General features: G+C 51.5%; 1 protein-coding gene across 1 annotated transcript in view; it reads left to right on the forward strand.

Annotated features, from left to right (window-relative positions):
* satb1a (SATB homeobox 1a) overlaps positions 1 to 24,369 on the forward strand; it is a 28,534-nt gene that overhangs the window by 1,870 nt on the left and 2,295 nt on the right. Inside the window, 11 exon segments of the mRNA XM_048993836.1 lie at positions 1,708 to 1,946; positions 3,379 to 3,558; positions 4,170 to 4,296; positions 5,138 to 5,261; positions 9,429 to 9,540; positions 12,365 to 12,816; positions 14,887 to 15,099; positions 17,137 to 17,208; positions 17,318 to 17,473; positions 23,743 to 23,910; positions 23,912 to 23,950. Of these exon segments, the coding sequence (XP_048849793.1) occupies positions 1,736 to 1,946; positions 3,379 to 3,558; positions 4,170 to 4,296; positions 5,138 to 5,261; positions 9,429 to 9,540; positions 12,365 to 12,816; positions 14,887 to 15,099; positions 17,137 to 17,208; positions 17,318 to 17,473; positions 23,743 to 23,910; positions 23,912 to 23,950 (1,854 nt within the window). The 5' untranslated portion in view covers positions 1,708 to 1,735.

Consider the following 24,369-nt stretch of genomic DNA (forward strand, 5'->3'; position numbering starts at 1 on the left):
TTTCTTGAATGGGGGACTCGTGAAGAACGCAACAATCGTGATTTTTTTGTTTGGGCCATATTGGCGGACCGCATCCTCCCTACAGAGAGGCCACCTCTTACTATGTTTTGGATGGTTTGGTGTTGGGTTGCGTTCCTTAACTGAAGGTGCCGGTTACTGTTCGGGCGACATCTCACCCGCGTGATACCAGCATAACTGCTGAGTGCAGAGAGCCTGGGCTGATCTCTAATGGCATCCTTCCCCTTCGAATTGCTCTCATTGAGTTGAGCGTAAAGGCGTGAGGTTGAGTGAGAATTAATTTAATTGATGGTGTCAGGTTTCTCTCCAGGACGCTATTTGCTCGAGGCAGCTGGATTCCTTCGTGTTGCAGACTGAATACCTCAATTTTGTTTTCTTATGTGTGTGTGTGTCTTTTTTAAGCAATTTGTGCAGTTTTAAAAACCCCAGTGTGTAAGATGCATCAGGGGACAGAGTGGATATGGTATGACGTGTTTGTGAATTCCTGTTTTTGTGTCGGGAACCTGTCAAACCAGTGGTGAGACAGGGATAATTGTGGTCTCAGACTGGCTTACTGCATATTACTCAATACAAAGGGAAAAGATTACTAGGATTTTTTTTTTTTTGGTGTCTTAAGTCCCCCCCTTCTCCTGGCCCAGGGGGGAGAGTAAGTTTATTTTGTTAGTCTTTGTATGTGTTCAGAAACTAAAACTAAGTTGCTTGTGGCTTTCCTGGGTTGTTATAATGAACGGATTGCAGATTTTTACCCTTTAGTTGATGTACATGTTTCACAACGGTTTTGGTGCTGGATGCATCGTGGGTATCCCTGTCGCACCCAGTCTGAAGGGGCTGTTTATTCTCTGCCCCTTGGCCTGGGCTACAGTGAACTGTGGCCCGTATTTATGTGAGTGTATGTCAGATGGCTTATTGTTGACATTTACAAGCATTCTTAATTAGCAATCTGCTTACGCTAACCCTAAGCCATTTCAGGTTTGGGATTTATGGTGTCAGACTTTACCTTTTAAGTAAGCTAAACGGAGAAAAGGATTCACAATAAACCACCAGTGGGTGAAGATTATCACCCTGGTGAAAACAGATACAGGCTCTTGCTGTCACAGGTCTTGAAGAGAGATCTATTGCCCAGTCGGATAAATGGTTTCACACCCGTTTGGTTTACCAGGCGATCCTCGGCACAGCCCTAGTTTCATTAAAAGCCTTTTAGTACAGCAAGTTATCAATAATTTATCGTGACATTTATATCAAATCTTTTCTAGTACAGCGGAGTCCGTTGTTCAGCAGCCTTTGAGGAGAGTCTGGAATTTATTTGAATTTATCGGCAGAGATGGGCGTTTCTTTAAAGGGCGTCAGCAGGTGCATTATGGGGGAAAATTGAACATTCTCCAAGCTGGCAGACGAACGCTAATTATTTGGATTTCTCTCGGCTTTACCTTCCCCCAACAAAACCTTGTTCTCTTTTGACATTGTGTTATACGTTATTTGCTTTAAATAAAGCATAGTTTTTGTCCTCCCTCCGAATCGTGAAAGGGTGCGCAAAGGACCTGGAAGGACAACTGCTTACACGTGCGCCATTCTACTTGCGCGTCGGTGTCGGTGTAGGTATAGGTGTAGGTATAGGTGTAGGTGTAGGTGACAGGCCGTCCACCACGACGCGGAAGACGGGAACAGTAACGGCTTGCCTCCTCTCCGCAGGTGACGGCGAGCGGCGACGCTGAGAACCATGGACCACCTCAGCGACTCGTGCCTGGGGAAGGAGAACTCTGAGCTGCCCAACAGTGTCGGGGACCACAAGAGCCCCCCTGCCAAAATGGCACGGCTGGAGCAGAATGGCAGCCCCCTTGGGAGGGCCCGGCTGGGCAGTAATGGCGCCAAGCTGGCTGGAGTTTCCCTCAAGGCCCCAGGGCCCATCCTGAAGTCGTCCCACAAGAGAGGTAAAGCACGAAAAAAAAGACATTCTCCAGGTCTTTGTAATTAGGAGTGGCTGTTGAAAGCTGATAAGTGTTTGGAAACTGAAACTCTGGGCAAGCATTTGGTTGGCCATTTCAGAGGAGGAGCCAGTTGATGGCCTGGTCCAAGCTCACAGATTTGTCACACATCAGCTGCGTGTGGCATAGTGCTTTTAACGTATTTTGAAATATTTCTCAGGCTGAAAAGAGCTACAACTTGTTTGAATTCCTCTCTTGATTGATGCTGGTCAGTGACCTGTACCTTTTCTGTCTGTTGGTTTCGTGACATCTTTGAACATAGATGGCAGAATTCAAGTCGTAAACCTGTGGCATCTTAGAGTACTTCTGAATTGGCTTCGCCGTGGACCTTTGCTGTCTGATATGAAATAAACTTACTGTCCCTGAAATCCTTTTTGTCCTTTTTTCCTGGATGTGTTGTACATGCTGTTATGGAGCGGCAGAGAGAGTCATCCTAACCCCTCTGGGTTTGTCTGTGTTGGTTTCAATCGAAGTTGGAGTTTATAGCATAATAAACGGTGATTGATTCGCCTCTGCTCAGTCTTCCAGGCGTCTTAGCTTAGCCGTTAGCCTTTTCTTTTTGTACATTTCTATACGCCAATACTTGTAAAGATTAATTGGTTGCCATTTCAGGTAAACGGATGCTTTGTTATCAAGGTGAAATCTGTGGGCCTCCACCCTGACTTCCTGTTTTTATTTATTTTGCTCCGTGGGAATGTTGTCCCGCGGAATGGGCGCGGGGCTGGGCAGCGCGTGGCGTGCGGCAGGACAGCAGCAGCAGCCGCCGGTTTCCGTCTCAGTCCGTTCACTGCAAACAAAGCCGATATTGATCCGGGAATGCGCTGACGCAGCGGGTCGCATTGTGAGACGTTCCTCTGTTAGACGTGGAGAATCCCACTCACTCCACGTTTTGACCACCCTCCCCCCCGGTCAGCGATGCAGATTCCATCGGGGGGGGGGGATGCTAGTCGCCTTTCCAGAAACTTCTAAACGGACGGTTCCTGCTGACTGGGATGCTGGGACATCTGCGGAGTTGCCCTGGTTACCATGGTGATCTGGGTTCGGGGGGCGGGGCTCCTGCACACCTATCCGCTGCGTCTCTAATATCATGCACCCCGTCGAGTCGAGTGTAAAGGCGTGAGCCACCTGGTCAACCATGAAGCTGCGAAGGCCTCCCTGTGCCTCTGGGTCTGAACCCAGCCATATTTTTAGCTCCCAAACATGCACTCGGTGATGCACGGCTGCCCCAGACTGGTGTGGATAGGCAGAGTTAGGTGGGGAGCTCGGATGTTTAGACTCGCAGACAACTGAGGAGAGGTGGCTTCCTGTTGCTGTTACCTTAACATTGTTCCTGTGTTTTTGAACCGGATTGGTCCATGTGTCCCATCTCACCCCCCAGGTAACATGCTGCCTGTGTTCTGTGTGGTGGAGCACCATGAGAGTCCGGTCGAGTTCACCGACGCCCGCGAAGAGCACGCCGAGTTCGTACTGGTGCGGAAGGACATGCTGTTCAACCAGCTGATCGAGATGGCTCTGCTCTCCCTGGGCTACTCCCACAGCTCGGCGGCCCAGGCCAAAGGTACCGAAAAGCCTCTCAGACTCACTCCGCCCCCCCCCACCCACCCCAGATGGGAAGTCGCCGCCAAACGGAAGCCAGCTCCTGCAGATTAATCATTTTACGGCGGACGTCTGGAATGCGCCCGGCCAGTGGTCGCAGGTGCTCTCTGTCCCAGAACTGCATCGTGCTCAAAGGCCGGATTTTTCATTTTTAATTTTTTTTTTCCATTGTGAAGTTCAAAGCCAGAGACATCCATCAGCCACCTGACAGCTGGCCGCCACTTGGGGGGGCGGGACTGCCGATTGCAGATTTTTTGTTTTTGTGTGTTTAAATAACCGACCCGCTTCCCACTTGTAGCCACGTGCGGCTTTGCCAGCTGGTGGGTTTCAAGTTTTTTTGTGTGCTTTGTTGCGCCCTGTGGCCCAGCCTCAAAGTCAGGGGCATTTCTAGGATTTTTTCTTTTCTTTTTAAAGTGGGGGGGCATTAGAGACACCATATTTCATATAGTGGCGCCAGCCTTATTAGCCAGTGATGTGTTTTGAATTGGCGAGTGACAGGGCAGTGGGCCAGTCAGCTTGTGGCCCGCCCCCTCCATGCCACGCTGCTCAGAGTGTCCCCCTGTTCCACGGCAGGCCTCATCCAGGTGGGCAGGTGGAACCCCGTTCCCCTGTCCTACGTGACGGACGCCCCTGACGCCACGGTGGCAGACATGCTGCAGGACGTCTACCACGTCGTCACGCTGAAGATTCAGCTGCACAGGTCGGACCCCCCCTGGGTGGGCTTTTCGACATGGTACCTGCAGACCACCGATGCTCACATACAGTCACGACCCTAACTCTAATTACACAGCCTTATTTGCCTGATCAATGACCTTCTGCACCTAGCGCTCCCTTATTAGTCCTGGGGAAGCTTCTAGAACAGCCAGGTGTCTTAATGTGACTCTGTACGCCTTTACAAGCACGTCCACCTAAACTGTGTGGTTAACAAGTATCGGTGACATTGAGAACCTTGTACACTGCGTTGCATCCCTGGAAGATGACTGTGGACGTGCGTTAAGATTCAAGACGCCATTCGTCCAAGTGCCGACCTGGATCTGAGGTCTCTAGTCCTCTTTTATCTAAAACTGGTGCCATGTTCAGCCTTGTTTGTGTTCAGTTTTTCCCTTTGTACACAAAGGCAGAAATTCAAGGCAGAAATGTCACCTACCTCATATACATTAAGTGTTCCGTGTGTGTGTGTGTGTGTGTGTGTGTGTGTGTGTGTGTGGGCAAACCAACTCAACCCCCCCCCCCCCAACACCTTAAATTGCTCGGCCAAGCAGATCAGAGCAGGAAGGTAGAAGTAACGTGGAATAATAGTCGCCGTATGCAGCTGATGTATAATTCATGCATCAACACAGCAGATGTGTTGTATAAAGTAATTAACTAATCAGAACAATCAGGGGGGGGAGGGGGGTGGAGGCTCTCCAGATGGATCTGCATCATGCCCCAAATGAAATCTGTCTGTCTTGTAGGAACACATCCAGCTCCCTGTCCTGCTCTAGGATCACTCTCCCTCCGCTCTCTCGCTCACTCCCTGCCCCGCCCCCCATTTTCTCCAGTTGCCCGAAGCTGGAGGATTTGCCCCCCGAGCAGTGGACTCACTCCACCGTGAGGAACGCCCTAAAGGAGCTGCTGAAGGACATGAACCAGAGCTCGCTGGCCAAGGAGTGTCCCCTTTCGCAGGTAGCCGCCCCTCTCTGGCCCTTCCCAACGCCCACGGACCGGCTCCCACATGAGCTCAATCCCCAGGCAGCTTCTGGTCAGGCTGCCGTCTTGGATACAGTTAGTGTTTTTTCAGTAATTTACATTGCTATTTGCAGGGTCCGCATTCAGCAGAGATGATGTAAGGGATAGTGCGACTTCAGAACAATCTGCGACTGCCGAGCGTAACTGAACCAAGTAATTCTATATCTGTGCTGAACAATAGGGCAAGAGGGACCCCTGAGTTTTGAACGAATCTAAATGAGAGGTTCAGAGTTTTTGACCACCTTGTGCTTTAGTGTGGCCCGTAATCGTGATGCGTTTCTCAATTGTAAACATTCCATGGAACGATTGCTGGGATATCAGCTCTGAGCTGTTAGTCTATGTCTCACAATAAGAGTTTTTGGATTGGCCCACCAAGGGCGATGCTGATGTAAAGGCTCCCCTGGTAGCATGCGAGTGCTAGCAGGATGATGCTAATCAAAGCCTCCTTACCCCCTTCCTGGACCTCTTCGAACCGTCAGCCATTGCATGGCTCTGCCGGGCTGCCAGCACTCTGTAGCATCTCAGCCTCACTGAGCTTATCCACAGGTGGTGAACCGGGAGGGGGTTGTGGGGTTGGAGCCCATCCCAGGCAGCATAGGGTTCAAGTTAGGGGTACACAGTGGATGGAATGCCAGTCCAAGGCAGAGTTCATAGTATTAAGTTATGATCCGGGTGGAGAGCCAGTCTCTGAATCCCCGAGGAAAGCAATCATGCTACTGAGAAGGACTTGGGCATTGTCTGAAACAGCAGCTGATTGCACATGGCTCAGATCACCGATGAAAATGACTCTGGTCGCCATGGCATCCTAATGTACACTTTTTTTTTTTAAATGACTCTGGCTGGGTCTGACACCGAGAGCAGCGTTTCCCAACTGCTACTGATGGCAGTCGAGATATTAACTTTACCTGGGGGTGTTACAGCATTGTGGAGGGAGGCAGGAATCTATTTTATCCTGCCACTGAAATGCCGTCCTGCACCGCTACACCACTCAGAGTGGGTAGGCGTGTCCCCCCCCACCGTGCTCGGGACAGCTGGTTATGCAGCTTACCAGCTGTTAATACTCTACTGCAGAAAAATATTGATACGTTTTGTTGTTATATCGACGACGACCGTGGATTTACACCATCTTTGTCGTCTGCTCCGTTCATTTAACACTTTTTTTTTTTCCCTTACCGCGTGTGGGTTAGATTTGACCTCAGCCTGCAAAATGAAGTACACCAGGCAGTTTGTGTAGGTTACTGATTTATTTTTCACAATCACAGATTTTTTTTTTTATTTTTCATTTTATGATGTTTATTTTTAAAAGCGTGTAACATCACTCTGCGGTTTGCGTGCGACATATATATACACACACAGTATATACTGCTTAATAGGCTGGTTATTCCTGCCGCAGTATTCGTTTATTTTTATTAATTTTTTTTAAGCATTATTTAGTTTTGTTATGGTTTTAACATGCCGCGTCTAGCGGGGACCCAGGGTCTCGAACTATGACGAAACAGGCAAAAATAGCGGTTGTAGAAAACAGGAATGCCTGCCGGATTTTTCCGTTCCAGGGTTGGCATTTTCACGACGTTAAGGCCTGTAGTCCCAGGAAGGAGTGTGTTAGAGAGGCTCGCGGACGGAGAGGAGGGGTGACCTCACCGCCGCGTCGCGGGCAAACCAGCGCGTACTTTCACCGCGCGGCGCGTAGCCGCTCTCACGTGTGCGTTCTGTACTGTGCAGGCCGAGTGTGTCGAGTAAGAAAGGAAGAGCGTTTCAGCTACAGCATCGGCTAATTACTGCTTCATCGCGATTCATCGTTCAGGACGATTTATTACATCAGTTCCCAACCCTCAGCCCCCAACTTAAAAAAAATATATATATATTTTGTAAACCTAAGGTCTGATCTTCTAAATCTATGCCTTTTTGGGTTTTTTGTGTGTCCCCCTCCCTACATACCCCTACGCACAAGAGGAATCCCTCCCGAAGCAGTTATTCTCTCGCACAGCAGAAAACCATCAAAAGCCATCTTTGTGGCTTGTGGATTTAAAGTGACAGCATTCCTCCTCCCCCCCCCCCCCCCCCTCCGCTGCCGATGTCAGAAGAGTGTAATTAAGATGCGTTAAATGGGGGTGGAATAACCCATGTCCCCCATACAATAGAAAGCGGATATTTGGTGCGCTTGGTGCCAGTCGGCAGGTTCGTGGGGTGAGTGGGACCCGCATGGTGACGCCTCTGAGCGCCTCTCCCCTTGACGGAAGCTAGAGATTGTTTTGGCAGATAGTGTCTCCTGATTCTTCCTGGGCACGGTGACAGGGTTGGGAGATGGTTATCACTTAAAGGGCCCGTGTCAGACCGCGCTCTCGCTGCTCCCTACGTCGGCTCAGAGGACGCTTCCACCCGCCCACTTCAGCGCTGTTGCTCCCAAAACCTTTTTTTTTTTGAACAAACGCCAACCTTAAATTTATTACAGCATTTGTGCCAAGTCAGTCAAACCAGAGGCCTGTAAGGTGTTTTGATTTTACTTAAATAATGGTGGTGATTTATGGCAATTTTGACTGCGAGGCATCAGTCAGCTTTTATTTCTTTTTTTTATTTTGCATTCCTTTATCGATGTTTAGTAATAATGAGTGAATTTTAGGTGTCACTTGTAATTTTAGCAGCGAATGCCTCCGGTGTGTCCCGAGCCAAAGTGTAAATACGTTTAAAGTTGGCCCAAAGCTAATTACAAGAACAATTATGCGATTATGTGCAGGGATCATGTAGCAGTTTGACTGCACTGTATGAGAAACACGGTTAAAAAAAGAAATTATATTTCTGTAAATGCGCAGTGTATATATATGACATGTAGATGTAAACATAGGCAAACGCAGCCAAAGAGCATGTTTTTATTGGAATTCTCCTTGATTTAAAGGGGTGTGTCAGTCATGTTAATTTTTAATTGGGCCCCGGTGAACCTGTGGGTCCTGCATGTAGAATAACGTTCTTGAGGGGTTCTGGGACTCGTCGGGCTTCGAGATTCACTCCGACCCGCCAGTGCAGTGCAGCTCGAAATTCACCCTTAGGAGTGACTCTTAGAAAGGTGTCTGAGATGATGCCCCCCCCCCCCCCCCAAAGGGACACTTCAGTTCATTCTCTAGGCGCGTCAGGCAGACGGGGCAGAAGCCGCCCTTTCGTGCTGCATCTCCTTAGCCGGAAGTTGTTCCTTTTTCACTATTTACCATTTTTCATGTGTTTTTTTTTTTTTCCCTTGGAAATGGCGAAGACGGCGAAGCCGGCGTACCTGTATCCCGAAAACAGATGGTTTAGTCTTTTGAATATTTATAACAATCAAACTCTCTGCCATGAGCCCCCAGGGCAGCGGGAACATCGTTTGCTTTAATAAAAGGAACTCCCCCCCCCCCCCCCCCCTCCCCCCACTCACCCTCCCCCAACCCATTTCTTGTTTGTGGAGAATGGATTAAAATAAATATGAAAAGTTGGGATCAAAATGTAAAGATGGCACCGGGTCGCGTGGGGGGGGGGGAATCATATCTGCTTACTGATTCTGTGTTTTTCACATCAAGGTAAAAAAATAGTTTCTTTTAGCAGATTGTGGCAAATGACTCACAGTTATTTGCTGGGGGGGGGGATTCATCTCTGCTTATTACTGGTGTTTATCTTTTTATGGAGGCTGTATTTGAACATTGCAGATTTTCCTCAAAAATTTAGTGTCTGTCCCCCCCCCCACACACACACACACACACACACACACACACACACACACACACACACACACACACACACACACACACACACACACACACACACACACAGACACACACACACACACACACAGAGTGTACCAGGCTCTTGCACAACGTGCCTCTAAACGTTTATCTCTGTGCCGCCAGGTTCCACGTCTGTTACACACAAATGGATTTTGGGTTTTATTACCTTTTCTGATTGGCAGTTTAAAAAACAAAAAAACTGCCATATACACATTTTTATTTGAGAAAAATCCCCTTTCCTTGCTTTTCCTCCGGGAAAAATGGCCCATGTTCTCCGCAGCCTGGGGTGTCCCCGCACGCCGCCTTTAACGTATGTGTCCCACTAACAATTTTCCCCCTTTTCCTTCCTTTTCAGAGTATGATCTCCTCCATTGTGAACAGCACTTACTATGCAAACGTTTCTGCAGCCAAGTGCCAGGAATTCGGCCGGTGGTATAAACATTTCAAGAAGACAAAGGATATGATGGGTAAGTGGAACGAAACTGGTGGAAGGAACAAAAAAAAACCTTGTTTAGCCGGGAATTTGTTTAGTGCCCTTCAAATGAACGGCTACATAATGCCGTTGGCTTGCATTTGCACTGCGTTCTGCATTGGGCTGATTGTCTAGATTTTTTTTTTGTGTGGAATCCCACAGACAGTTTTTTTTTTTTCTTTCTTTCTGAAAACACGTGTCAGTCACTCCGTCCTCATGCTTTATGAAAATCATGAGCTCCTTGGTAGCTCCCAAGGTGGCAGGGGCGGAATGTGCGGCTGGGTTTATGAGGCCTGTAGCCTTAGCATGCTAGCATTCTGCTGACCTTCACTGTTTGTGCCCCCCCAGGTAGCCACCTTTCTCCTCGACAGCCCCCACAGCCCCCACAGCCCCATCCCGCTAATTCTACAAGGACTTTTCGATTTAGCGGCCCAGTGCTGCTAGGTGAAAGTTGGTCTTTGGTGACTGTCCCTTTCAATAAGAGAGAGGCTGCCATCGAAACCAACCTATCAGACTCCTCTAATTAACGAGCCGCTAATTATTGATGGTTGGGTTTATGATGCTGTGCACGCCGGCCCAGCTGTTCACGTTACGTTAGTGTGTCATCATTTCTGGAGGGATTTATGAAGGTGGGGTGAGTGAGGGGGGTGCTTGGGACCGGGTGTGACCACTGAGGTGAGGAGAAGCCCGTTCTGCAGATCCGCAGCGCCTAAAAATGCGGATCAGGCCTTGTCTGATGTGGCCGGGACAGTAGTTCTCCCGGTGAGACCCACAGACCTGATCGTGGCCTGCGTTGATTTATTCATATTCTTTGATTTCTTTGCAAAGCTAGTCGGCTGGGGGAAGTTGAAAATCCTTATCTGACCCTTTTTGTCTCTCTCGACCGACGCCTCCCAGCCCAAAACTTTATCTCGTGCCAGAACTGGAAAACCCAGATGAGTTGCTTGTGAGCATCCTGTGTACTTGTGCTGCACCAGTACATTACAACTCTTATTTACTGCCTGAGTTCTTTTTATTTTTTTTTTGCCTGCTATCAATTTGTCACAAATGTTTTACAGCCGTCTTTTCCCCCCACGGGAAGCCAGAACTGGAAAACCCAGTTAGCTGATATTGAGAAACGATCAAACCAGGAGAGCAACTCTTGAAATGTGAAACGTGTGTGATTTCACAGTCTGATATTACGGCTGTGGGGGGGGGTCACCGGGCTTGCGGTGTGGTCTGCGTTTGGACAGAACTTTTAATCATGATTCTACAACAGCTCTTCACAGTCTTCTATAGTGGGCATAAAACTCAGGCCCAAAGCCTTCGTTTAATGTTCCACAGTCCTGCTTCATTTTGTGTGTCACCCAAACTGAACCTCCTGTTATCAGGGGTTCCCTTACCCTGACCGCAGGGACTCTCAATAGAATTCCTCTCTCGGAAAGCTGGCCTCCACGTTTGACGGCACCGGCGACTAATAAAGCCCACCGGAGTCTCAGCGGGGCGCCTGTCAAACTTTCCCCAGGCGTTAGCGTTGCGCCGCTAGCCAGCGTCTGGCTGTCATCGCGGTTGCCTCTGCGGCGTTTGTTTGGGTGTGTGCGTGCCGGTGACTGCGCGTGTGGCTGCCTCTCAGCGTTTTCTCAAAGCTTAGCTTTCAGAGAGGACGGTAGTAGGGTGTGAGATTATATGAGAGCCGAGATTTATTCCAGTGTCTGTCTGCTTTCACTGTCCCCTGCTTTTGTACCCCCCTATCAGTTACGAAGGCTTATTTGCTTGTAATTGTTTGGGGGGTTCTTATTCCTACCCCCCCCCCCCCACACACACACACTGCTGCTGGAATATTACATCTTTTGAAGTTTTTTTTTTTAACCAATAAACGCAGCATGCGTGGGTCCCCATGGGGTCGATCTCTCCCTCTTACTCACCGTTCTTGTTTGAAGTGCTGAACTAGCAAACGATCACTTTCCTGTTTCATTTGCTTTTTACTTCCACCCTGTATTTAACATTTCCATTGAAAACCCACGTCAAATACGAAATCAGCAGGGCTGGCTTGTTTTGAAATGAATCCCAGCCTCCTCACTCAAAATTCTACCCGCTACTATCAAGCTTCACCCCTGAAGTTTATGCACATACTTAACGGCACAAATAAGGAGATCAGGTGTGTCTCCCCCTCTGCGGGTGAATGGACGCTGCCATCTCCTGCGCGGTGATCAGAAGAGGGGCGCCACGTTCGGACTGATGTTCGAGCCGCTGATGCTTGTCTGTGTGTTTGATAGCTGTGTACCAGCTTTCAGTTGGTGTAAATGCTTCCCCTGCGCTAAGTATCCCAAGCGGTTTGCGTTAAACCCCTGATCCTAAACACATCATGCTTTAATTTCCGCGGTATCGCCCTCTAGGATCAGCGGTGATGGTGAAGTGGCCCTCAGGATAAACATCTATGACCCTCTTAGTGTAGAATGCTTTGTTTACAATCCCAGCCCTTTTATTTATCTGTAAGAGTGCCGTCGTCTTATCAGTGACTGTCTAAACCGCACTGGAACTTCTGGTGGAAGTTTACCCAGAAATCCCCCTAACTGGCTTCTCATCCTCCTTGGGTCTTTGCTGCTGTCTCACACTCCTTGTTGTTGGATTGGGAGAGTTAGACACCATCTGCTTGTGATGCCAGAGATTAACGTCTTTACCCCGTTCTGTGAGTGGCGGTATCCCGGCACTGTTGGCACTGCGCTTCGTCCATGTGGCCCACGAGTTCCAGAATTCTGTAACAGCCCTGGCTTGGGTCTCGCCAGTGCTGTCGCTGTGCTCATGTGTGTGTCTGTCTCTCCCATGCTCTTCCTGTTCAGTGGAGATGGACAGTCTGTCTGATCGCTCCCCGCCAAGCTCCAACCACGGGGGTTACAGCCAGCAGCCCATCCCGGGCAGTACGGCGGAGCACCCGTCCTCACCCGCCCCCCTGTCCCACGGCGGCCAGCCCTCGGTCCGTGCCCAGCTGCCCGGCCTGCACCCCGGCCTAGTCTCCACGCCCATCAGTCCACAGCTGGTCAATCAGCAGCTGGTCATGGCGCAGATCCTCAACCAGCAGTACGCCGTCAACCGGCTCCTGGCCCAACAGTCGCTCAGCCAGCAGTACCTGAACCACCCGCCCGTGAACCGTGGCCTCGGCAAGCCCCTGGAGCCGCCGGCGGCCGCCAACTCCGAGGTCTCGTCTGAGATCTACCAGTGGGTGCGTGACGAGCTGAAGAGGGCTGGCATCTCACAGGCCGTGTTCGCCCGCGTAGCCTTCAACAGGACACAGGTGCGCAGCTGCCTCTCTCTCTCTCTCTCTCTCTCTCTCTCACACACGTGTGTGAGACTTGCATCCCAGAACAGTCCTCTTTACTCTGTCCTCAGGTTCGATCATGATGTAGCAGGTTCTATTAATGCTCAGATGCTGCTTCTCATACCTGTTGTGGGAGTCACATGGCATCACCCAGCACGCCGACAGGGAGCCGTCGGTCGTCTTTCTGTCAGCCCCACGAGTGCCGTAGCGTCCCCTAAATCACCTTTTAATCATAGATCATGCCAGCGCCTTGCAAGTTTCCTGGTAGACAGTCACTGTCACCCCCCCCCCCCCCCCCCCCCCACGTGTTTTATCTCAGCGACACGCGCATCTTCCCAAACTGCGTCAGTTATGCTCGCACACCTGCGTCGTCTTCCGGTGCCGGTGGTGACGCTACACCCAGCCAAGGTGTCACTGTCCCCTTCACTGGCCTCCTCCAGATCACGGCGGCGGTATCTCAATCTCAGCCGCTTATCGGGCACGGTGGGGGCGCACAGGACCAAGTCACGGTACCTTCCTGGGCCACGCCCGTGTCTTTCGCTGATGCCGCGGGGTGCTTTTATTTTATTTCCCCCTCCTTTTCTCTCTTATTCTTTCGCTACAGTAGTCAGGAATTAGCCCACGCAAACAGGCCTGTGGAGGAGGAGCCATGAGCACCAAGGCGAAGCCTCGCATTGTTATTAAAGGCAATTATTAGAACAATTTACCCTCCGATTCCTGTCGAGATGCAGCGCCATGACAACGGCGGTGAGACTGAGGAATGTCGCCACAGTAAAAAACGCACCTGGCCGGCCGCCAGCTAGGGGGCGGGTGAACGGGGGGGGGGTGTGTGTGTTTCGGTCACGTACCACCAGCAGAAGCTACAGATAGAGATGGTTTCTACAGATTTTTTTCCTGGGCTAGTCGCTGCAAAGCTCGGCTCCCCGATCCGCCTTTGAAGTTCTATGTTTCTGATAAAATCTTCCTGGATCAGTGGAATAGCTTTTTCTTTTTTTTTTTTCTCTCCTTCACCTCCCCCAGCAGTGAAACAGTGGGCAAACAGTGGTGGTTTTGTGCAGACTGGCAGGCTTTCCTGCACCCCCCACCCCCTACAATTGCCAGTCTTCTTCAGTCCGTTTTCCACACTGCCTAACAGTCTCTGCATTTCTTCTGCTGTGTTTTAATGCACCCCCACCCCCCCCCCCCACCGTTGGCCCTTCCTCATCCAGTTGGCTTGGCTTCTGCCCCACCGAGAGCTCGACTTGCTTGCAGTTTGTATGTTATTATGTAGCTTCACGGCGTGTAGATAAGACTGTACGCTGACTTCCCCCCCACACCCCCATCAACACGCCATTATGAATCACTTTATTTAATCAAGGATGAGTAGTTAAACTGTTAAATTCAGCCCTGAATTCTGTTATGATTCTCGAGTCAGTAACAATATTCCTTATTTGTACGTCACACCCCGTGAACAAACCCTAAAGCCTTTCTCGTACTGCACAGTTCTCACCAATTGTAGTGCAGCAGCTCGAGGATTCTGGCCAATCAGACATTGTTTAGTTCGGTCATCCAATCACACGTGTCCGTTCAGCTTTGACGCTTCTTGCGAGGCCGGTCCCGAGGAGCCGTCATGCGTCCCGCCAGCTTAGTACCTCGGCTCGGTCTTCAGATCCGTAAGTCATTTGCTGTATCAGAGCCCCTGGAAGAGTGACGCGAGTCCGGTGTGTGACGCTGATGTTGTCAGGCTGCCTTAGAGTCGCCCCGCTGTGCTTCACCCTGGAATGTTCACAGGGCAGCATTTATTATTACCTTATTATTTTTAAATTGGTAAGGTGAGCCATCTCATTTTTTAAAATTACAAAGATATTTAAATATCTTATAAACCATATTCCACTGATGTTGGTAAAGGTTATTGATCGTTATTTAAAAATGATGCTTAGTTAAGTCTTTAGCCGGTTTCAATACATTTCTGTTTTTATCACTCCCCCCCCCTCGATGTCCTACTCCCCATTTGTAATAGGTCTGACGCTCTAACTTAGTTTGTCACTTGCTTTCTCCCCCCCCCAGGGCCTGCTGTCTGAGATCCTGCGTAAGGAGGAGGACCCCAAGATGGCGTCGCAGTCCCTGCTGGTAAACCTGCGCGCCATGCAGTGCTTTCTGCAGCTGCCCGAGGCCGAACGAGACCGCATCTACCAGGACGAGCGAGAACGCAGCCTCACTGCCGCCTCCGCCATGGGTCCTGCCCCCCTCCTCAGCGCGCCTTCGCCCCGGTCCGCCCAGGTATGGCTCAGCCCCGCCCCTCTGTCCCCCACCTCTTTGTGCCTGCTGTCCTTTCATTGGACAGTTGCCTGGCAAATATACCCATCACTGTTAAGTAAAACTTATAAGCACAAAAATGTGGTAAAAATGCATCCGTCTAGCATGTGCCCGGGGTCGTGGGGGGGCCTGGAGCCTGTCCCAGGCAACACTGACCAGTTTACAGATGCCAGTTAGCCTCTCAGCTTCCAAAGACAGGCAACACTGGGAGAACTGTACACACACTGAGCTGGGGGTGGGACACAGACCTGCAACCCTGCGGGCGTGAGGCCAGGCTGCTACCCGCTGAGCCACAGTGGCGAATATCGCATGACTGTTTTAAAAATCGGCCTTTTTTTAGCAAATTTTAAAACTGAACGACAACAATACTAGTGATGCGCTGGTGCGCCTGTCCGCCCTGCGCCCAAGCATGTGGATTCACCAGGACATCATTACTGCCTGGCTGATGTTTCAACCCCCACCGTTCCCCAGCCTCCAGGGTTCGAGTGGCTCTTTAAAAAGCCACGTGGCAAATTTTTCCACTTAAGTGGCTTTGCCAAGCCACTGGCCTAGAGCGGGATGGGAGGTCGCCCGCGTCGACCCGTTGAAGAGCCTCTTTTTATAACGCGCGTGAAGTGGGTCCTTCTGTGCCCTCCGCGGCACAGGCTGTGGTCCCAGGACAGTGCCAGTGAAGCGGATTGGACCCCCCAGAACCTACGTGGGCTGTAGACAGGATGGTGTGGCGGATGGAGTCAGACAGAGGAGAGTCGAATTCCGTTCCCTGACAAGTGGAGACTTTATCCCCTGAACATAATGGCTTAAGTTTGGCAACCCAATGGCTCTCGATGCGATTTTAGCTCACGAGTGTCTAGAATGTTCTAGTGCGATGCCTTCTAGCGCTGAGTTTCTGTTTAGGGGATGGCGGGAGTTTAGGGTTGGCATGTTGGATGGTGTGGGGCTGGTGTTTGTCGCAGCAATCAGCAGGTCACTTTCATGCATTGCTCTTTCTTTGTCGGTCAGTCAGAACGAACGCAGATAATTGTGTACTGATGTCAGACGGGTGGGTCAGCGGATACCTGCTACCTATTGTATTTTTTATATTATGTTATGGGGTTTTGCCTTTAACAGCCCTTGCAGATTCCCACCCCCAAAGTCTCCAGTTACAGACGTGGGATGTGGGAACTGTGCAGGTGGCCTCTGTGTCGTACTGCCGCGTCCCCCCCTAGTGCCCCCCACCCCTCCCCGGCCAGTGGCGTGTTCTGAGCATGCTCCCAGCGCTCCGTCGCTCAAGGATAACTTGATTATACGTGGAGGCAGCCTTCCCGGCAGGTTTGTTGTTTTCCTGTGTGCCAGAGAGCAGCGTGTGGCTGACAGCTGGTCACAGGAAAACACCCCAGGCTCGTTGGGGGGGGGGGGGGGGGGGAGGGATTGAGTGTTGGGGGGGGGGGGGGGGAGAATCAGGGAGGTAGGGGCATCCAACCACACAGCATTATTGTATGTGCAAGCAGGCTGAAGAACACTTAAAAAATACTAATTAATTAGAATGAGCTTCTTCGGAAGGCTGCCGGCTGTTTGCTTAGCATGGGAATGGCGGTCACTGGGGCCTGTTCTCCCCAGACTGCGGATAAATGCCATCTTCCTCCCTTGGAGTCAGGAGCCCAGGCTGCCCACCTCACTCCCCCGACCTCATGGGTCTGAACCCTTGAGCTTCCCTGCAGATGGATAGTTTGGAGTGGAACCCTGCAGATGACCAGAATCTCAGCATGGCCTGTGGTCCTCATTTTAAATATTTAAGCTTCATTATGAGCAGGACAAATACTCCAGTGATGTATAAATGTTGACAACTTATGTCTGGGTAATCTGTCCCCCCCCCCCCCAAAATGGATGCCCCCTGTTGTTCAGTCATACAGTGCCGGATGCATCAGGCGCGTCCCCCCAGGGGAGCTGGCCTTGTGAGGACATTTTCGCAGAGTGGTACTGGGACGATGGGTTTTGTAATGTTGCCCTTTCTCTACCCCCCAGCCCCGAAGAGAGGACTGCGGCAGCACCAGGCAAGATGACTGGCACCCCCGGGTCCCTGTTGGGGTGTCCCCTGTGAGTACCCACGCCAGCACTCTCAAACTCGCGGCTTCTCATGATAGCCACTCCCCCCAGTGTGACCTGCCCCCCCCCCCCCCCCCCCCCCCCGGTGCTTGTCGCCCAGGTGAAGCCGTCACCACTACCCGCCGAGCGCAATGGCAAGCCGGAGAGCTGCGTGCTCAACATCAGCGCCTCCATCTATGAGGAGATCCAGCAGGAGATGAAAAGGGCCAAGGTGTCGCAGGCCATGTTCGCGAAGGTGGCCGCCTCCAAGAGCCAGGTACGCCCCCCCCCGCACCCCCCCACCCTGCACCCCTTCCAGGGAGACCCGGTCCCTGTCTTCTCGGGGTCTGTCCATCATTCAGATGCTCAGAGACCCGCAGGAAACGTGCTGTCTTGGCGATGAGTTGCATGTACCTGGATGTTTTGAAACATGAATCTGCAACATGCCGTTGCCATGGTGACATGAGATTTCCCCCCCTCCCCATATCATGTTGTAGCAGGTAGACCACCCCAGGAAGGTCTGCAGGAGAGGGTAGCGGGTTTTAGCTGGTGGAGCGGACCATGCTAGGAGATGGGGTGAGGAGATTTTTCCCAAGTAAAGCTCTTCCCCCCCCCTGACTGAAGGGTGTGGAAATGCGTGTCCCATACGAATGCGATGAGGTCTGCGGTCAAGAGGTGTCCTGCAAATGTCACGCCCAACTTGTTCTGCTAATGTCTGCTCCACCTGCAGCTGACGCTGTTTGAGAACCCCACCCCCACACACCCCATCCTCGCTGGTCTGGAAGGCAGTAGCCAGTTGGGAGGTGGGGCATCATCCAGGCTGCTGCTTTTGGCCAGTGGCCTTGGCACCCCTCCTGCAGGAATTCAATCGCGGCTCGTGGTACTACGAGTCCTGGGGTCCTGTGTGTGTGTGTGTGTGTGTGTGTGTGTGTGTGTGTGTGTGTGTGTGTGTGTGTACGCGCGCGCTTCAAAGGGCCGGCCTGGCCATATGGTCTCCTCTTTGGGTTAACAGACTCACTGGGCCTTGATGTTCCAGGACTGAGCTGTTCGCTGCTTGTTGGACGCTGTACGTCGTGGTTGGTGTGTGTGTGTGTGTGTGTGTGTCTGTCTGCATATATGAATATATTTTCCCCCTCTTCCTGTGACACTCCATTAGGTCACATTTTTTGGGCTGAAGGTGCTGTTGCGTCAGGCTTATTTGACTGGGAGTTCACTTAGTGGTGGGTGGCTCTCTACAGTGGGTGTGGTTAAAATAGGGTTTTCTTCAAGGAAAGTTGGGAATTTTATAATGCTAATGCTGCTGCTGCTGCTCCTGCTAACAGTAATGAGACCTCGGTGCGTGAGGTAATTCAGAGAGTTTCCTGCAATCCTGCCTTCGCACCCTATTGTTTCCAGCGGTGCTGGCAGTGCGTGTAAACAGTGACTGTAATAATAATCTGTTTATCACGCCACCCCTGAGTGGGCCTCCCTCCTCCTCCTCCCTCTTTGTTCTACCTCGGCCCCCACCTCCCCATCATTTCCACGCTGCGATTGGCGTTGCCGTGGGCGAAGCCCACATAACCCAGGGGGGGCCACCTGGAGGCCTCCCAAAGCCTCCCCCACCAAACACACACACACAAGGAGGTTTTCGTTATTAGCGGGGTGCTAATGGAGCCTGACCAGATGAAGGGCAAAGAGCGCCCCCTACGGAATCCCCGGCCCCCTGCGGAACACCGCTCCCCACCTCCCAGAGTCGCGATAATGCAGCAGGGTGCTGTCTGCCCATTGGCTGGTGCTTTCTCACACATGGGACAGCGCTATTTTCACCCCCCCACCCCCCAACTTATACGATGCACGTCAAATGACGAATGTCAAGGGATGGTGCCCGCGGCAACGGCAGAGTGAGGGAAGTGCTGTTGTACCATTGCGCGGTGAACGTTGATTGAATTAACGGGCAGCGGCCGCTTGTCCCCTGTGCTCGATCAGGGGGTTGGGGGGAGTGAATGAGTTACTGAAGGCACCACAGCACTGCCACACAGAAGCATCTGCCAAATAAATAAATAAGCGCCACCCCAGAGGGCAGGATGGGTTGTTTCACACCGGTTTCTGTGGCAACGGAACAGCGAATGTCATTCAGCGGGCCCGTACACTGGGGAGGTGGCTCAGCCCAAAACCGGGGGCGCCTTTCCAGGTGACGTTATTGTCTGTAGACATTGTCGGCTCTGCCAGCCCTCCCCAACTTCCTACCTTGACAGCCATCATCCACGGAGGTGCATGGGGGCGCCGGGGTGCATGTTGGGTGGACCAGCCGACATGGCGAAGTAGGGAAACGGCCATCAGGTTTTTTTTTAATAATCAATTTATCTACTTATCTCGTTGCTTGGGTGTAGTGTTTCCATAGAAACGGCCAGCAGAAGCCATCGCCGCACTGTGCTTTGGGGGGGGGGGGGGGGGGCACGGTTTTTAAGCGAGCCGGAGACCCCCGGACTTTTGAATAATTAATTCAGCGCGTGAGTTTTTACCCAACAGCAAGCTGTCCCTGGAATGAGCCCCCTCCCTCGCCCGCTGTCCTCACACACAGCTTCTCCAGCATGTCTGCCCGCGTGCTCCTTTGTGCTACCCTGCTTTCCTTCTCCCCCTTTCGTGGTTTTGCTGTTGCCATAGCCTTTGGGAGCGCGATGTTATCTGGCACTTCGTGCCGCGTCCTTTCTTCCCAAGCCGTGTGAGCCGCGGCGCCCCCTACAGGGCACGACACGACAGCACAGGTCTCAATTAGCCACTGATGTTTCTTTGTCTTGTGCAGAGGTGGGGCTGAGATGAGGTAAAGGAGGGACTGCGATGTCCTGGCAGTCTTTGATACGTGGGGGGGGGGGTGTGCCATTTTGATCCTGTTTCTGTAGAACCCCCCACTCGCCCCCCCCTGGCAAGACCACACAGGGCTTGTTCTGAGTCCCATACTCGCTAATCTGATCAGGCAGGCAAACGCAGGGGGAAAAGCGCTTTAATGATGCCCCTAATTACCTCAAGTCAATACCAACTGTATTATTAGACTCCGAGAAAATATTCCATTAGGGCCCCCCCCCGCCCCCCCCCAGGACTCGCCGCGCACGCCGCTGCTGAGCGTCGCCTCCTCCCCCCCTGCCGCCTCGCTCGTGATTAATTTTATTTACGCGTGCAGGAGCGCGCGAGGTCGCACCTGCAGCCCCCCCCGGCCCCCGCCCAGCCTGCGGCCCACCCGCCTAATCAGATGTGTCATAATTACCATTCAGCGCGCCGCTGCCATGCGCCATGAAATATTCCGATTGAGCTGCTGCAAGCGGCCCTGCCAGGCTCAGCGAGGGCCCTGCCAGGCTCAGCGAGGGCCCTGCCGCTCTGGAAGCATTAGGCCCTGCTCCAGGCTCACTTGTTTTCCTGCCTCTCTCCTCGTCCCCAGTGTCACACGGGCACAGCATGCCATAGTAACACTCAATGCCCCGAGTGACCGGTTAAATGTCCTTTGGATGTGCTTGCTAACCCCCCCCCCCCCCCCCATATCAGAGACAGGAGAGGGAGGAAGGGAGGGGTCACCTGCTCATTCTCTTCCGGTTTGTAAATTGGTATCAGCCCCCACCATCACTTACATCTTTAATACTGAACAGCTCTTCCGATTAGGAAACGGCTCACACAGGTTTCTCACAATTCAGAGTAGCTGGATTTCACAGAAAAGTAGCACACTGCCGCTCTCCCGCGAGGCCATTAAACTTTCACGTGATGCTGAGTTAAATGTACAGCGTGGTGCACCTGTGTCACCCCCCCCCCCCACACCACTTAAGTCCAGGTCACCAGTAACGCTTTGAGAGTGGTTCTGGATTGAGTTACGTGCTGGATTAATTACAAATTTCCCAGCAAAGTTACCTTATCGAATTACTAAGCCAGCTTCCTTTGTGTTATAAATTTAGTCTGCTTTACTAATTCTTGACTTCATGTTCTCAGAAACATCACAAACTTAGCAGCAATCTGATGCATCCTCCTCGTGTCAAAGCTGTAGGATCTTATCGCTGCTTTCCGAATTACTGCTGGTTTGCTCGAAGAGTTAAATCAGAGTGTGGAGATGAAAAACATTTTACTCCAAATGGTGTGGTTATTAAGTAGCTCTCAGGTCCGCTTTTCGTGACGTGGCTGTCAGTGTTTGCCTTTGCTCCCGCTGGTGAGCTGTAGGCTCTGTGACTGACTGCTCAGGCTGCTGAGGTCCTCGGGTCAAAGTGAGGTGGAGGTGTGTGCCTCAGCAGGTTAGGACGCTGTGCCAGTCATCAGAAGGTTGCTGGTTTGAATCCCAGGGTTGGCAGAGTGAATTGTATATCACTTTGGGAATACGCTAAATAAATAAGGTAAATATGAAAAGAATATAAAACCTCTGCAGTGCTGTTATGATGATTTTCCTCCCAGCATTTGTCAGCAGTCATTTGTGATAAAGGTGATGTTTCAAATGAAGAGATTCCACTTACTTGTAGTTTGATTTTGTGGGTGTCGTCTAATAGCAAAATAGACCGTAAGACACTCTGATGGTCTTTACCGTCTCCCGTTGGCACATACGGCATCTTACCCCACACCTGCACTGAGGAGCGCGAGCTGTAAAGCTTCGGTACGGATGCGTCCAGGGAAAATTCCGGAAGCTCTCCCACAGCCGGACGTCGCTAGGAGGCACGAGGGACGGCAGCAACCGCATAGTGTCCTCCGCGCTAATCCTGCGAGGGAGGCGTGAGCCGGCGCCCCGCCAGGACCGGATGTGACGGCTTTGCACCTCAGTGGGTGGAGGAGTCGTCGGGGGCAACCAGCACGCAGCTGGAGTGCTCGTTTAAGGGGTTGACTGGGAGTTCAGGGCGACGGGGGGGTCAGGACGCTGGCCCACTTCTTCTTTTTTTTTTTTTCTTTTTTTTTCCTTTCCCCTTCCCGTTCTTGCAAAAGTCTACCTCTGCCAAGGAAATTTGAATAACCGCCCAGAGCTCTTACATTTGCATAATAAGATTCCCGCAAAAACGTGTCCATTCGGGACTAAATTCTGAGCCTCACTGGACTCAAACAGCCCATAAGAATCCAGCGACACCGGGTCGCATTTCACCGGCCGCCGACAGGGCCCAGTTGGGGGATACGGCGGGCAGGCGGGTGCCCGCCGTGGGCTTTGGACGCAGCACGTTATGCGCCGCATTCATCTGCGTGATGCTGTCTGCTGACGCTGGCGCAGGGCCAGCAAAAGGAACAGCATCGCTTTGTCTCTTAGGTTAATGTGGCTTTTTGGTTTTAATTGTTCTTGCTCTGTCATGGAGGAAAACATTCCTGTGCAGCCTGTGTTTTTAACCGCACCCCCCGCCCCCCCCCTTTACCAAATGGACAGACTCTGCTCAGAACGGCCATCACTGTTTGTTTTGGTCGGTCTTGTCATTTCGTCCTGGCTTCCGTAATGGCTCCCACAAACGCTCTGTGTAATTGCTCGTGGACAGCTGGCTTGCCCAGGACCCGTCAGCGGGGGAGGGGTTGATGTGCACAGCTGAGGTAGCGAGATGGCTTTTATACACGGAATGTCTTACCTGCTGGGGGGGAAAAGGGCCACGTAACGCTCCCATCACACCACCCCATACGTATGGATTTCGCAAATGAGATATGAGGCCTCTTCCTTTGTGCCCCCCCCACCTTTCCCTCCTTAACTGTCCCCTATCCATGCACCCCCACCACCTTGCTGTTATTACATGCCTGCACAACCAGGATGGGGAGTATTTTTGTGTCAAACTTACTCTGATATTCAACCCATTTGATCTTCCTGTATGATTCAAAGGCATCTCCGAGGTTAGTGACAAACATGATTAAAAAATTATATATTGTGTTTATTCATTCATACCCACATATAACATTCCTCCAGCCCCCAGGGGGCAAATAGGCCCTCACATCACCCCCAGGATGTGAGCTCCTACAATACTATTTACATCCTGCTCAACTTCCATGCTGTGGCATCAAAAAAGTTCGAAAAGGCACTTCAAATCGTTATTATCATTATCTCCAGTACAAAAAAAGGTCAACTTCCCACCTTGACACCCCCTTAAAGTGTTAAAATTGAGCGGGATGGAGGTTAATCATGTGATATGCCACTCACGTCAAGGGTGTATACATATGTACAGCCTGTTTGCAAAGGATTGTGGGATGCAGATTTCAGGAGGCACCAATAACCCGCTTTAAGAGAGTGGGCAGATCACTGATTGGTTTAATGCAATGAGATGCAACAAAAAAACCAATGGAAAGGAGGTTAAACCTGACTGTCTGACAGTTGGGTACAATCCAGCCCTCTGAGCTTCCCAACCTTGTTTCAGCCGTTGCAGCTATGTGGAGCGATCTGTACTTCACAAGGACCCCCCAAGACTCGTTATTTTTATTGGATTATTTTAAAATGATGAGTTATTTTGGGCATCGCCTTCACCCAGCACAACTTTCAAGGCCCAGAGGCTCTGAGTAGCAATCAGGAGGTTAAATGGGCTCCGTGACCATGGGAGGTCTGACGTGCCATTTACTGATGAGCCCTGGCCCCTCTCCCACTCGCAGGGCTGGCTGTGTGAGCTGCTCCGCTGGAAGGAGGATCCGTCCCCGGAGAACCGCACCCTGTGGGAGAACCTGTCCATGATCCGGCGCTTTCTGAGCCTGCCGCAGGCGGAGCGCGATGCCATCTACGAGCAGGAGAGCAGCGTGGGCCAGCAGCACTACGCCGAGCGGCCCCCCCCACCTGCTGCACGTGCCCCCAGAGTCCACTCAGGTGAGTCCTCCACCCCCCACGCCTCCGATCTTCTTCGGCCCCCTTTCTCGTTTCTGTGGCTTTTATTCTCTAAACTGGGGGGCTCTCTGTGTGATATCCAGGCTTCTGCTTCCCTCGCTTGATTACCTCACCGGGGGCTCGAATCCCGCCCCCTCTGTAATCCCACTCACACTGTGTGCCCTGCATTGGACTGACAGGCCATCCAGGGTGTCTCCTGCCTCATGCTCTGTGCCTCCTGGCTCCAGGCTTATAGTAACCCTGCACTAGATAAATGCTTATAGCACATACATGGATAGATGGCGTTTAACATTCGTAATGATAAAATACAGTTAAGTCAGTTGTTGTTTTGACTGGATGTCTGTGCTACAGTATGTTAACTGTATATTATTCCGGCCAATAAATCCTCGGGAATGTGAATG

Source organism: Brienomyrus brachyistius, chromosome 23, assembly GCF_023856365.1.
Source record: "Brienomyrus brachyistius isolate T26 chromosome 23, BBRACH_0.4, whole genome shotgun sequence".
Lineage (NCBI taxonomy): Eukaryota > Metazoa > Chordata > Actinopteri > Osteoglossiformes > Mormyridae > Brienomyrus > Brienomyrus brachyistius.